This window comes from Canis lupus, chromosome 36 (genome assembly GCF_011100685.1).
Source record: "Canis lupus familiaris isolate Mischka breed German Shepherd chromosome 36, alternate assembly UU_Cfam_GSD_1.0, whole genome shotgun sequence".
NCBI lineage: Eukaryota > Metazoa > Chordata > Mammalia > Carnivora > Canidae > Canis > Canis lupus.
The window spans coordinates 4,632,367-4,646,968 of record NC_049257.1 but is presented as its reverse complement, the minus strand read 5'-3'; the positions used below and the strand labels follow the sequence as shown (position 1 = coordinate 4,646,968).

The following is a 14,602-nucleotide window of genomic DNA, read 5'->3' as shown; positions in this document are numbered from 1 at the left end:
GAACAGCTGAATGGGAGAGTGCCTGACTATGGCCAAGTTCAAATAGAGATTTCAATTATGCAAGCTATTTTATGACAAGATAAAAGACTGTAATAAATATTATGTGTGATTCTGCAGAATACAAACCAACTTGCATCCTACATAGAGCCATGAAATATGCTTTTTAACCCTATGATAGGCCATATAGTCTTTCAAAGAGTGTTTCTACAATCCTGATTACATCCTATCAGTTATAGAAACTACAATATCGGGACACCTGGTGGCTCAGTGGTTGAGTGTCTGCCTTGGGCTCAGGGCGTGACCCTGGGTCCAGGGATCAGGTCCCACACTGGGCTCCCTGCAGGGAGCCTGCTTCTCCTTCTGTCTGTGTCTCTGCCCCTCTTTGTGTCTCTCATGAATAAATAGATAGAATCCTTAAAACAAAACAAAACTACAATATACTCTACCAGTTGATGGTAAGGTCCTATACTCAGCCCTTGGCTCTTTGTACCTATGAAGGTAGCACACTGCCACATCTAAGTTGCAGGGCTAGTGGCAGAGCTCTGGATGAGTAGCCAGTGTCTTATCAAATTCCAATTCTACTGCATCCAAATATTTACCAACCACTTCAAGGAGAACTCAATCATTTAAGTCTAAGGATTTCAAAGGAAGCAGGGCCCTTTGAGGGCACATTTGGCCGTATTTCTTTGTCTTACTACATGTAAGATACTAAGCTAGGCACAGACCATTCTTATTTTTTTTTTTTAAATGTTTATTTATTTATGATAGTCACAGAGAGAGAAAGAGAGAGAGGCAGAGACGCAGGCAGAGGGAGAAGCAGGCTCCATGCACCGGGAGTCTGATGTGGGATTCGATCCCAGGTCTCCAGGATCGCGCCTTGGGCCAAAGGCAGGCGCCAAACCCCTGCGCCACCCAGGGATCCCAGACCATTCTTAAATTGGCCAGATACTTGAAAACTATTGCGATACACAAAAATATTTCTTGTTTCCAATATCTGTATTCATCATGGACTCCTGGATCTTTATTTGGAATTGAGCTGAACAGGAGAACCTGACCAATGCTGATTCTGATTATAGCCAAGTAGTGGCTTATGTTTAATTGGCACTTCATGTAATTTCAGATTTGAATTCAAAGATCACATTATTTTGTTATTCCCATGGGATGATTTTTAGTTCTCTTAAAGCATGATCCTTGAAGAGATTTCCTCAGGGGTTACTTCTATCACTTGGTAAATATTATGCTGGTGGATATTTTGTGACATCACCAAGATAAACCACGTCCTCCTTTCTGCACACTTAATTTTCAGCTAAGTTGGACAGATGGGAGGTGAAATTCATAACATCTATGTCATTATTTGACAACTAATAGCAAATAAAATTTTAGTTTGCTCCATGTAGAGATCAGATTTAATTCCTAGGTCAATATGGATACATTCCATTCAAATTGTCTTAAGGATAAGAATATATGGCTGAGTAGCTCCATTTCTCAGTGCTATCTGTGAGCTCCTCTTGCTCAGTAATGTTCTATGAATGTGGCTACAGGTCCTATTATCTTCACAAAACAGTTAGGTTGGTTACGAAGTAACCTGAGAGCCAGTATTATTCATCCACACCCTTCCTGAGCAATCGTTTATTGCAAGTCTAATATTATTAAAGGCTCTAGAGGAGAAGCCTGTAACATATGCATGAAACAATGTATGAAACATGGCTCTGTCATCAGGTAGCTGATCATATAATCCAAGGGAGCATACAATAAGAGTCAAAGCACTGTTATAAAGTGCTAAAGAGGAGAAGAGATCTGACTTCAGCTGGGGTACAAGTGGCTTCACAAAGAGACAATGCTCGAACACAAGTAGGCTCCTTCTTTCTATCTGCCAAAGAGCAAGGATTTTTTTCTGTCACTGGGCAGGTATGCACTTAAGTAACTAACATCAACATAGAAGGTTATCACTTTACAAAAGAGAGAGAATGTGAATGTCAACATTTTGTCAAGGAATAAGGAACAGCTTCTGTCTTTGGGATCCTAAGGAAAGTGTGGCCTAGTAGAGTAAGATATAATTGTGGTTTGACACCCAAAATCCAATTTCAGATATTAACAGACTAATGCTTTGCTAATGAGACTGCTTTACTCAAGAAGAACCCAAACTTTTCCTCTCAAAATTCAGGTGTGTGTTAAAAGACATTATTTTCCAATTCTTTAAGTGCTTTGACATCATGTTTGGGTTGCACTAAATCAGCATGCTGGTGAAATTTATTTTTACATGCTTGATTTCTTATAATACATACATAAAACTGTTCTAATTTGTGAGACCAGCAAGGTGAAGGTTTGAAAGTTGAATGCCATGTAGAATTAAAATACTGTCATAGCATAAACATAGCTCAACCTTGACAAAGTTGTTTTATCTTCATATCAATGTCCAAAGAAGGCTCACGGAATCCCCATATATACTTAAAAACAAAAATACCAGTTCCTCCTAAGAGAAGCCTTTTCTTCTTAGGTAGAAATGCCGATTAAAATAGTAATATTAGACCTTTGGGGGGCACTTGGGTGGCTCAGTGGTTGAGCGTCTGCCTTCGGCTCAGATCATGATCCTGGGGCCTAGGAATGAGTCTTGGATTGGGAGGGAGCCTGGAGGGAGCCTGCTTCTCTGCCTATGTTTCTGCCTCTCTCTCTGTGTCTCTTATGAATAAATAAATAAAATCTTAAAAAAAATAATAACATTAACCTTTACTGTGAGCATTTACTAAGTGTCAATCATCACTGTAAGCATTTTATAATGGTTAATTTAATATCCTCAATAACTACCATTGTCACCAATTTACAGATGGATGAGAAACGAAGGAACAGAGAGGTTAAGTAATCTTCCTAAGATTACACAGAAAGTAGTACGTGCAGGATAGGAACCCAGGCTATCTACTCAGTTGCACTAAACGTCTCTTCTTTCTGCACCCCAATAAAACATCCTTCCTGAGACATGGCTGCCATCAAACAAGGTCTTTTCTTTGAGGTCAGAGCAGTTCATGTTTTCACTCCATGGCTGTGAACATTAGATTGTAGTGAAACTTAAAAAAAAATTATATATCCCACCCAGAAGATTATTCTTTTGACATAAGACATGATCAAGGACATTAACTATTTCACTTGGGCCTAATACAATTAAGAATGTCACATTCTGATTATTTTCAAATCAAATATATAAGGTGAATACTAACTAGCTTTTTATTCCTGACTTTTCTGTGCTGTCTCATTGGGCAGATGATAGGGAGTGCCATTTCAGGAAAGCCCTACGAAATTTCTACCCCCTCCTCCCCCCCAAAAAAGGAAATTTCTACCCCAACTATAAAGAAATTAGAGGATCTTGCATGGCAGCACAAAAGTTCTACAGAAGCTCAAGTTGGCTATTTAAAATCAGGTGACTATTTTGGAACAAGAGATGGATATGGTGTCTTGGGTTAAACGAAATGCTTAGTACTGAGCACTGATAAACAATTTTAAAAGAAATTAAGCATGAAAACTGCAAACATATTAATGGATTCAAATTCTTAGAACAGGAGTATCAGAGTAGAGTTTATCCTCCCACTAACTAAATAATTTGGGATATATATGGTAATTCTCATAAATATCAAATACCTGCATTCTTTAGGCTATCTTCAGAAACAGGAACCTTTCATGCTATTTCCCAGCACATACTCATTCAGAACACTATTTATCCCAAAAGACAGAATGTTGAAGTCATTTGAGACTGTCAAGGAATTCCAGTGCCAAAATCATGATAGTTTTCCAATTTTCTTCAACATGTAAGGTATCATCTGGTTTCAAGGTACAAATGCAAAGTTCCTGTAGCTGTGTTTACTGAACACAGTTTCTAGCTTTACGTCAGTTCTGGGCATTTTGATAAATTTACCATCATGTTTCACTAAAATGCAAAATATGCTAAGAGCTCCAAATAAATCAGTCTCATTTTACAGCTCCTTGGGTCAAATCTCTACAACTATGAAGTACAGTAAGAAAAGAGTCCTTTCTTCCTCATTTTCTCACCTCAGAGGTGAGAAAAGCTTGGATAATCTATAATTTGGTAGAAAACGAAAACAATCCTGACTATAATTTTTTTGTGTGTTTTCTCAAATTTTTAGTTTGTGGAATGTTTTGGAAACTTCAAGTTTCAGTGGGGGAAGGAAAATATATCTTGCTATTAGAGTAAGCTATGAAATAATTTTTCTTGAAAACATAGCTCTAATGTCAAATATCATTCTGGAGTATTTTTTTATTCTGCATGTTTAGCTTTAAGTTACAGCAAACAGTAGAATAATGAGGTATGAAATATTTCTTTACTCTCATCATTAGTCATCTGAATTGCTGATACTGATTTCTGAAAGGATATTCCAGCAAATATACACTTAAGTTTGTAATTCTTGAGAAAAAAAGAACCAGTGGTTTAATCATAAGGTCAAAAAAAATGTATTATTAACTTATTTCCAACAGAAAAACTCTCATAGAACACCTCTTCATTTGTTTGGTTTTGTTTTTGAGGGAGGGGGCAGAAAAGAAAACTATCCCTGGAGCTTTAAACTTACATTCACCTTATTAAGCTTTTAAGTCTAAAGAAATTAAATTCAGGCATTCCAATTTCTCTCAGCACAACTGATAAGATCTAATTTAGAAGGCTACTTGTATGTGAAGGATACAAGGTATTAAGTACCTTAAGAAAAGTCAACATAAACATGACATTGAAGCAAACTGGCACAGTTTGACAAGTTTTAGAACACTAGCTCACAAAATGAATATATTTTGATTCAGACAAACACAACAAATACAGCCTTTATCCAAAAATCACAGAGACAACCCTACAGAATACCTATGTTACAATGTTAAAATGTTCAACATCTCTAAGATACTACAGGCCTCAAGTTGCCAGAGTCCTGATAGAGAAGTCAGCAGTGTAAAATATGCTTTACAAGGCTTGCGTGCATGCACACACTCTGCAATGTGGGAGAGACAGAGACACCAATCACCATCGATATTGTCCTTACTTGCAGACGCACAAGTATCCTGCATGTTCCGATTCTGACTGGCACCTGGAGCGGCTCTACGTGCCAGTCATCCCAATGTACTCAGGGATGTAAACACCTTATAATTAAAAAACGTGAAGGCATCAAGGACGTTAGACAAATTTAAAACACAACCAAAGATTAATTTTTAAAGGCATTGAAGAAATAATTGATTGCACATTCCACTAAGAGGAGGTACCTGCTCCTTCACGGAAGCTAGAATAGTGGTGGCTGTGGTCTCGGGTTCCATGCCTGGGCCAGTGGAGGCAGCTTCCTGGCAGGTCTGCGGTTGCCCCTCCTCCACCAGTGAGGCCTGCTCGGGAGCGGGCATTCCTCCTGCAAACAAGCAGGCAAAGAGTTAACACCTGCTCCTGGGCTCCTATGCAGGAACAGACAGGGACAGGATCTGCAGATGGCTCCTAGGAAATACTACACTTCTACACACACAACTCCTCACAGCAATCTGATTTTTTTTTTTTAAGGATTTTATTTATTTCTTCATGAGAGACACAGGCAGAGGGAGAAGCAGGTTCCCCACAAGGAGCCTGATGTGAGACTCGATCCCTGACCCCAGGATCATGCGCTGAGCCAAAGGGAGACTCTCAACTACTGAGCCACCCAGGTATCCTAGCTATCTGATTTTTAAAATATAACATCTAAGACCAAACATACAGCTAGTATGATTAAACACTGAAATGATAATAATAGTAATAGTAATAATAAAATACATACTAAGAAAATGTATGAACAACATCATAGCAAAAAAATGACATAAAAGTGTTGTGGGGGAAGGCTCTTAGTTAAAAATGTACCAAGGACAAGAAAGCCATTAGAAGCTTGTTGATTTGCTGATTTTTTAAATCGAAAAAAGTAAGTAGGGATGCCTGGGTGGCTCAGCAGTTGAGTGTCTGCCTTTGGCTCAGGGCGTGATCCCGGGGTCCTGGAATAGAGTCCCACATCAGGCTCCTTGTGGGGGACCTGCTTGGAGCCTGCTTCTCCCTCTGCCTGTGTCTCTGCCTCTCTGTGTGTCTCCCAAGAATAAATAAATAAAATCTTAAAAAAAAAACAGTAAGTAAATATGATCATATCATGAAACAAATAATAATAAATCCTCTAGACTGCAACAGGGGCCAGTTTGTAAAGTATACATACAAGAGGACGTTTACAAATACACAAAGGCTTTACCAGTTACAGAAGAGGCTTATGCAACAGGGAAAAAAAGGTTTAAAACTTGGGCTTGAAAATAAACAAAAGTCTCCTGTATTTAAAAGAAACGGAAGGCATTAATAACCAGAATAAGGATATCTTTGATGGAGTATTATAGCTAACGTGGTTTCCTTAGAAGAATCTGATTACCCAAAAATGACAATGGCTATGGAGATGGTGTTTAAAAAGAGGGTCTATTTTTCAGGCCTGCAACTTGTGAAAGACGAATGAGTCCTAAGCAAGTAATAGAGCGCCTCTCCTAAGATAACACACCGAGAATGGTGTGTCTGCTAGACCAGTGACCTGATATGGACTTTTCATAAATTTGGAAGATTGGGAAAAGATTCCTACCTAAGATGTTGTAAATATTTTTTTTTGTAAATATTTTAATAACTAGTTTACACAGCAGTTTGTTTCCTTGAGAGCAGTCTATCATCTATGAGACTAGCCTAGTGCCTGGCATATGTAATAGGTATTCAATCCATGTTTGCTGAATAAATGAATATACAAATGAAGGACTGACCAACTTCTCCCTGTCTCACTGCAGTCATCAAGCTAATCTCACCACGTGCTATGATGCTTATGAGACCTTATTTGTTCAATGTGTTACTCTGTATACTCACATATGGATATATCAGATCATAAATACTATTCTTGATGTTCTTCATAGTTTTCTCCTATTACTCTATAGTTATATTTTGATTTTTTAAAATCAACTTCTACAATGTTCAATTCCATAGTATGATCTGAGGATTTTCCCCCCATTCTCCTAAATTTCAGTATCAGCTTGCTATTTCTAAAATCACCATCTGTAAGACAGGGGAAGATATGTATACCACCGGACCTCTCTCCATCTATCATCCTCACTCTTCTGACTTTCACATTAGTGAAGGAGGGTTTAGGTTCCAGGCTTCTAACAGTAGTTGCTATATTCTTGCATATTAATAGTCCAAAATGGGCAGTGAACATGATGAATTTGTACATTTTCCCTAATGCCAGCTTCATTAAGAGCCCATATACCTATTCTAGCACATGAATTCTCTATTTTTCATTTTTATGGTACCCAAGCTTAGATGGAGCTCACCTGCAAGGAGAAGGTATGAGTAGAAGAGGAACTTCATTTAGTCTTAGATAAGTGGGTCTAGGATCAAAACCTAAGTGCCCCAAAACAAGTTACCACTTTGTTGAGTCCTACTTTCCCCCTTAAAAAAGGGCTTACTAATACTTTCTACAACAAAATGGAAGGATTTTATGGGAATCTTTATTTTTCAGTATTATGTGGTAAGCTTACTGAGATATAAAATATACTTAAAATATCATCAACCGAATAAAATGTACCATTTTTTAATTTATTGGGTGCTCACTAGAAACGAGATGAAGTCTGTGAAGAAAAAAAATGCCTCACATAAAAATCCTAGATTAATATTTAAGGCAAGTAAAGATATGAAAGTATTCTATGCCACTGAAAAACTACACACCTTAAAATAAGCAGATGGTGGCAAAGAACAAAAATGTTACTACGCAACAGTGAAACAAATAATGCCAAGAATCAAAAATTTTAAATGTCAAGAGTATAATATCATGAAATACCAATGTGTAAGGAAAAGAGAAACATAAATTCAGTGAACAAAAAGAATTTGAGAAAAGGAGAAAATACAAATATCACTGGGGAAGTAATTATTAATTCTTTATATAAATAGGAGGAGCTTTACTGAAATATATAATTGTATTATTGTAATTCTATTACATCACTGTAGGTATACCACACTTTAATTTCACAATGTTATTTTGATGATTCCTACTGTCCAGGATCAATATCAGATGACCATTTTCCGAATACCACTCTGCCCGCATAATGTGCAGGGGGATAAGAGGTGTGGGCATAAAGCAGAGTCACTGACCGTTAGTGCCTCATCATCTAGCTGAGGCAGCAAAATATCAATCAGATCAGGGCCATGTACAGCAAGATGCAAGCGATGGTATAACACCACCAAAGTTGACAGGTAGAGGCTGTGAAGCACTTAGGAATTTGTAAAAGAAACTAGTACCTGGCAGGAGAGATTTTCATAGGCAGGGATGATGTTTTTTATTCTCTGATTCCTCAAAGACTGAAAGGCATTGCAGACAATTGCTAACACTGCTGGGCTGAAGAATGACCACGGTGCCCATGCATGCCTGAGGGTGAGACACTTCGCAGCCCCTCATTTCTTGGAACAGCCCTCAAATAACATAACCAACAATGGGCAGAGGAGGGATGTCACAGTACTGACAAGTTCTAAACTTAGTAAGGTCTTCTAGCCACTTTCTTGTAGTCCTCATAACAATTTAAGGAGTCATAGGAATCAAGCTAAAACTAGAGTCACAGGATTTTGCTATTTCCCATTAGCAAAGGAAAAAAACAAAATAAAACACCAAAAAACAATGAGTGCTTATATAGCAAAGGGACCATGAGAAATAAGGCCTTATGCTTCCTTCAATGACCTCAGCTTGCCTGATCTGGACAATCACATTCCACGGACCTTAGAAAACTGAACCATTTGGGGGGCTCTCTGGAGAATCACAGGGAATGATAGAGGTGCCAGGAAACTGGAAGCAGGAAAATGCCACTGCTGTTTTTGAAAAGAAGAAAGTAGACTCTCTTCACATCAGAAACTAGAGAGCTAGACATAGATCTTAGGTGAGATTCTTATAAGGATTTTATCCAAGAGATGATCTGTGAGAACCAGAAAGGGGCACACCAAAGAAAAGTCACGTTAAGCTGTTCTAATTTCTGTCTTTGGCAGCGTAACCATGGAAATGCAGTGTGTCTAGACTCCAGTGAGGCGTGTATAGTAGAAGTCCCCATGATATTATAATCAGCGGAGAAATGGGTCTGGTACAGGGCAACTGCTGACTCTCACAGTCTGTAAATAGCTGAAGGAAACAGATCATTCTATAAAGGTTTCCAATGTAATGCCAGAGAACTCTGATCTTGACCCAATCTTAACCAAAAACTTTAGCTATAATGTAAAGAATACAAAGGCATGCTCAAATTCTTCAATGACAATGAATATTGAATTCATATAATAAATTAAAATATAAAAAACATTGCTATACTGCTGTAATGAGCTGCCTCTATGAGATAAAAACAACAGGAATAAATGTGGGGTCTTATATTGAGGTTAGCTTAGCAGCACACTGGGGAAAAGATTTAGGCACTTCAGGTTAAGAGCAGAATGAGTGAACCATGCAGGAGACAAAGCTGCCCCTAAGTCAAGGTGATTTTATACTGTATTGTTATCGGTACTTAAGATGATAGGAGAGAGGGACGTGTGAGTGTACACCTCATCTTCAGGCTCCTTGGGACATGTCCACATCCAGTTACAGATGTACACATACAGGAACAGATACAAATGTATCCCTTCAGGAGGGGATGAGCAGGATGGTGAAGGGATTCAGTTATTTCTATCAGTCACAGGAATGGGGACAAAATGAATGACACCTCCTACTCCTTATGAGCTCAGACCTTAATGGGAGGTGGGATGGGGGGGGGGGGGACACAGGAAGGGCGGTTAATGGAACAAGAAGAGTAAGTTTGACCTCAAGAAGAGAAGGACTATGCAGACAAGCAGATGTCTATAAACTTCTACTGGACTGCTATTAACAAACAAAGTTAGACATTTTAGGTTCTGATCCAAAGAGCTATAGATCAAAAACTAACAGTTTTGTAACAAACTCGTATTTGCTTTTATTATTACTGTCTTTATACTTTTAATCAAATTTGGCTAATGGTTGTATTCTTTTTAATTAAAATTAAAGGTTGGAACAGTGAAAGCAAGTTCAGGAAGGTCTTTCCTTTTGAAGCAAACATTCAAGCGTCTGAGGCAGACACTAAGATAAGACAATTTCTACATTCTGAATTGATGTGAGTGTTCTTCAGTTTTCATAATGCTGTCTATCATATCACCGCTATCTGTAAAAAGGCACCTGGAGCTTAGGAAGCTGTGCTTTTCCTGAAGGCATCATGGACAGCAGAAATCTTAGTGCTGTTTCTCTGTTTGGCTATACAAAGCTGAGATGAATATATGACCAACTCTTACAAGTATCTTCTCATTTCATCCCAGGCTTTACTTATACTAAATTTCCTCTTTGCCCAGGTCTATTTTTATCATTCTGTTGAACTGCATTCTTTTGTGCCTTGTAAAAATACTTTTTGGAAGGCAGACTATGTACTTTCACTATAATCTTTATTGAAGACAAAGAAGTTTTTATGTGCAACTGTAGTATAATTGTGTATGTGTGTGTATCTCAATCTTAGAGTGAACTATCACTGAATAACGGGAAATTGTCCTGCCCAAGGTTGCAGGCCATATACATTCAAGAGTGAATACTGAATCTTGAGGCTGTGGATGTAATAAATGCAGGGTATGGATGCAACAAACAGCTATGCATGTAATGTACATGCACAAAACCTATGACTCAGTATCTATAATCACTTTTACCACAGATGATACCAATCCACAAAATTATCTCTGTGATAAATCTCTCTGGGATACAAGATCAACTACATACTGTATTTTCCTCTATTTACTCATTTCTATTGTCCTTACTGACGATTTTTTGGCCAAAGTATACTAAATATACTTTGTTTCATTTTATCCAGTGATATAAACTGGAATCCATATATTTTTTTTCTCTCTTTTGCATAGTGTTTTGAACTATAACATATCTCATGACTTCATTTTCAACACTCAGAAAATGCTATGGATGACTAAGGACAACCATTTCAAAATGCACAAATATTCAAATTTGATTTAAACTAAGATATTAATAATATAGGATAATAAATATTTTTGAATAAGCATTAGATGAACAAAATACTCTAACAATAAACAGAAAAAAAATCACTGAGCATCCTATGTAACAAAGACAAGTTTCTTTGCTTTACTTATAACAAAACTGGAACTATAGAAGAATGAGGTACTGGGAAATCAGGAATATGCTTCAGAAGTTAAACACCTTCAGGACCATATGGAATCTATTCTAGAATTCTAAAAGGAGTACTAGATGAACTTTTCACAGTTAGAGTTTTAAAATATCCTAGAAGTAAGAAGCATTTCTAAAATCTGCAACTCTTTAGGAAGCTTACAGATAGTTACATACTAAACTTCTAATCAGACAGTTCATCCAAAAAATTTAAACTTCTTGGCAAGAATTTGTTTAGAAGAGATATATATGCCAAACAGCATAGTAATTCTAGAGAATAAACTATATATAGCAGTTAAGTGTTTTGGCTTCTGGATTTATTTTTACAACCAAAAGATCAGTGCAAGATAACCTGATATAAAAAAAAATGCAAAAGGTGTAAATAGGCTTTTCAGAGGTGAGGATATCTAGATGGCCAAAACTAGACAACTAGTAACTAGAAAAATGCAAATCCATACTACAATGAGATATCAATGAAACAAACCTCAGAATGACAAAACATTTTTCAATACCAAATTTTGGTGAAGATATAGAACACTGGTAAATATCATAGGCTGCTGATCGGTATGTAAAGGAGCCATCACTTGGGAATACATTTTGACATCTACCTATACCTAGTTAAGCTCCTGATAAATATATTCTATAGGCCAGTAATTCCAGTCCCGATTAGAGACATTCCCGCACACAAACATCTGGAGAGTCACAGAAATAAGGTCATGGCAGCACTCTGTGGAAGCTCTGAAACACAAACAAGCTATATGACAATTAACAGTAAAATGGGTAAATAAATTGTGCAGTCACACATCGTGTTTCATCCATAACAACACAAGTAAACAACAGCACTATACAACAAGAATGACTCTCACAAGAATATTGTTGAATAAAGGAAGTCACAAAAGAATACAAACAGTAGAATTCCAGGTCAGTAAAGTTTAAAAAATAGGCAAGATAAAACTTTATTAAGGATGCATTTGTAGGCACCAGGGAAATGACTATTAAAGTCATTTAATAGTCATTAAAAAAAAAAGTCAGAGGAGTGTCAGAGGAGTGGTTACTTCTACAAGGAGTAGAATCTCCTCTGTGGGGAGATTTCAGAGGGGACACTAAGAACTTTTGGAGTGCTGGACTGGTATGGGTAATTATCAATGGATATTTTTGGTTTTTAATGTTTTTTAGCTGTATATGCATTTTTTGCACTCTTCTATAGTTTTTCTCATGAAAAAGGAAAAATATAAATGCAGAACATGATAAATTCTTTTTTTTTTAAGATTTTATTTATTTATTCATGAGAGACACAGAGCGAGAGAGAGAGGCAGAGACACAGGCAGAGGGAGAAGCAGGCTCCATGCAGGGAGCCCAATGTGGGACTCGACCCCGGGACTCCAGGATCATGCCCTGGACCAAAGGCAGGTGCTAAACAGCTGAACCACCCAGGGATCCCCGATAAATTATTATTAGATGTGATCTATAAATAGAAAAACTTGAGTATTTATAAATAGGATGCAATAGTGTATAACAGCTTAAATACTATGGTTTACTTCTGGTTATAAAACTACACTAAAAAAACCTACACTAAATTTTATAACTCATAAGTGTCTTGAAGGTATTTATTTCAATAAAAAAGGGGCTTACATCACAAAATAAAATATCTGCAACCCCATTTACCATTCACTAATAGTTTCTGAGAACAAAACCCACAGTTAATATGTAACATCAGGGTCAACTCTGTTCATACCTATAGGCAGCAGTTCACATTGTATTCTATATGAATGATGCTCCTTGGAGTGTGCAAAGTGTGGACATGGTTCCTGTAACATAGGGAAACACTGAAAAACTGTTAATAAATCCCAAAAGTATCTTATTTGTTACAAACAGCAAAGAAGGAGAAATGGAAATCTCTTTTTGGAAAGTTCTACAGGCTCACCTTGTAGGATCTGGGATTGGTTACAACACACAGATGAGGAAAAAGGAGAAGCCTGGAATGTTAAGAGTTAATAAAAAGAGGGATGCCTGAGTGGCTCAGTGGTTGAGTGTCTGTCTTTGGCTCAGGTCTTGATCCCAGGGTCCAGGGATCAAGTCTTGCATCATGCTCCCTGTGGGGAGCCTGCTTCTCCCTCTGTTCCTCCCTCTGCCTATGTCTCTGCCTCTCTGTGTCTCTCATAAATAAATAAATAAAATCCTTAAAAAAGAATAAAGCTGAGGTGTGATGACTGGATCAAAAGGCATGATGAGCACACATTTCTTCTCTTTTCCAACTCAAAACACCACAAAATTACAGAAAAGGCATTTTTCAAGATAAGAAAATCAGTCTAGAAATTTAGAAAATGGCTTTAGTGTGAAGTCAGAAAAATAAGACTGTAAACCTATGGTAAAAAACCATAGCACCAAAAAAACAAAAAACAAAAAAACAACAAAAAAACCCCCATAGTACCAAACAGAAGAGGGCCTGCTTTGGAGCACACGGGGCGGGGGGCAGGATGCAGGCTCAGGCTACTCAGATACCAGATTCTAGGTTCTTCAGTCAGGGTCAAGATCAGATGATCAAGAGTAGAACTAGTGCAGCTGGCTGGTCTGCCCTTGTCCTGTACATGTTCAAACAGTTGCTACAGGCAAAGAAGTCGATCCAGAAAGAGTAGGGCCCTGGTCAACTACTGATGTCTGAAAGGGACTGATTCTCTAAGCAAGAAAAGTGGAGTATGTAGAAATAACATTAGACGAAGCTTTACTTATTTATTTATTGCGGGGGTGGGGTGCAGTGGGAAAGGGAGAGAGAATCTTTTTTTTTTTTTTTCTAAAGATTTTATTTATTCATTCATGAGAGACACAGAGAGAGAGAGAGAGAGGCAGAGACACACGCAGAGGGAGAAGCAGGCTCCATGCAAGAAGCCTGATGTGGGACTCAATCCCTGGACCAGGATCATGCCCTGGGGTGAAGGCAGACGCTCAACAGCTGAGTCACCCAGGTGTCCCAAGAAGAGAGAATCTTAAGCAGGCTCCACAATTGGGCTCGATCTCACAATCCTCAGATAATGACCTGAGTTGAAATCAAGAGCTGGACACTTAACTGACCGAGCCACCCAGGTGCCCCTGAACAATGCTGTTTTTAAATTGAAAGCTGTGTGCATGAAGGAGAAACAGCCAGAGACCTTGAAATAAAAAAGTTATGACATAAATAAAAAATCTCAATCAATGAAATAAATAGCAGAACAATTTTTTTTCTATAAAGAATATTTCTGGGGTGCCTTGGTGGCTCAGTTAGGCGTAGGACTCTTGGTTTCAGTTCAGGTTGTAAGATCAAGACCTGAATAGAGTCCACTTGAGTTTCTCTCTCCCTCTCCCTCTTCCCCTAAAGCATGAGCAGGTGCAAGCAGGTGCAAACAGGT

General features: G+C 37.9%; 1 protein-coding gene across 13 annotated transcripts in view; it reads right to left on the bottom strand.

Moving 5' to 3' along the window:
- Positions 1 to 14,602, bottom strand: part of PKP4 (plakophilin 4) — a 232,433-nt gene that overhangs the window by 155,236 nt on the left and 62,595 nt on the right. For 6 of the 13 annotated variants that reach the window (XM_038584576.1, XM_038584589.1, XM_038584575.1 and 3 more), the window contains one exon: positions 5,248 to 5,384. In XM_038584576.1, coding sequence (XP_038440504.1) covers positions 5,248 to 5,379 — 132 coding nt within the window. In that variant the 5' untranslated portion in view covers positions 5,380 to 5,384. Of the gene's footprint in view, positions 1 to 5,030; positions 5,128 to 5,247; positions 5,386 to 14,602 lie in introns of those variants that run through there. The other 7 variants (XM_038584579.1, XM_038584583.1, XM_038584582.1 and 4 more) reach the window with 2 other exon arrangements.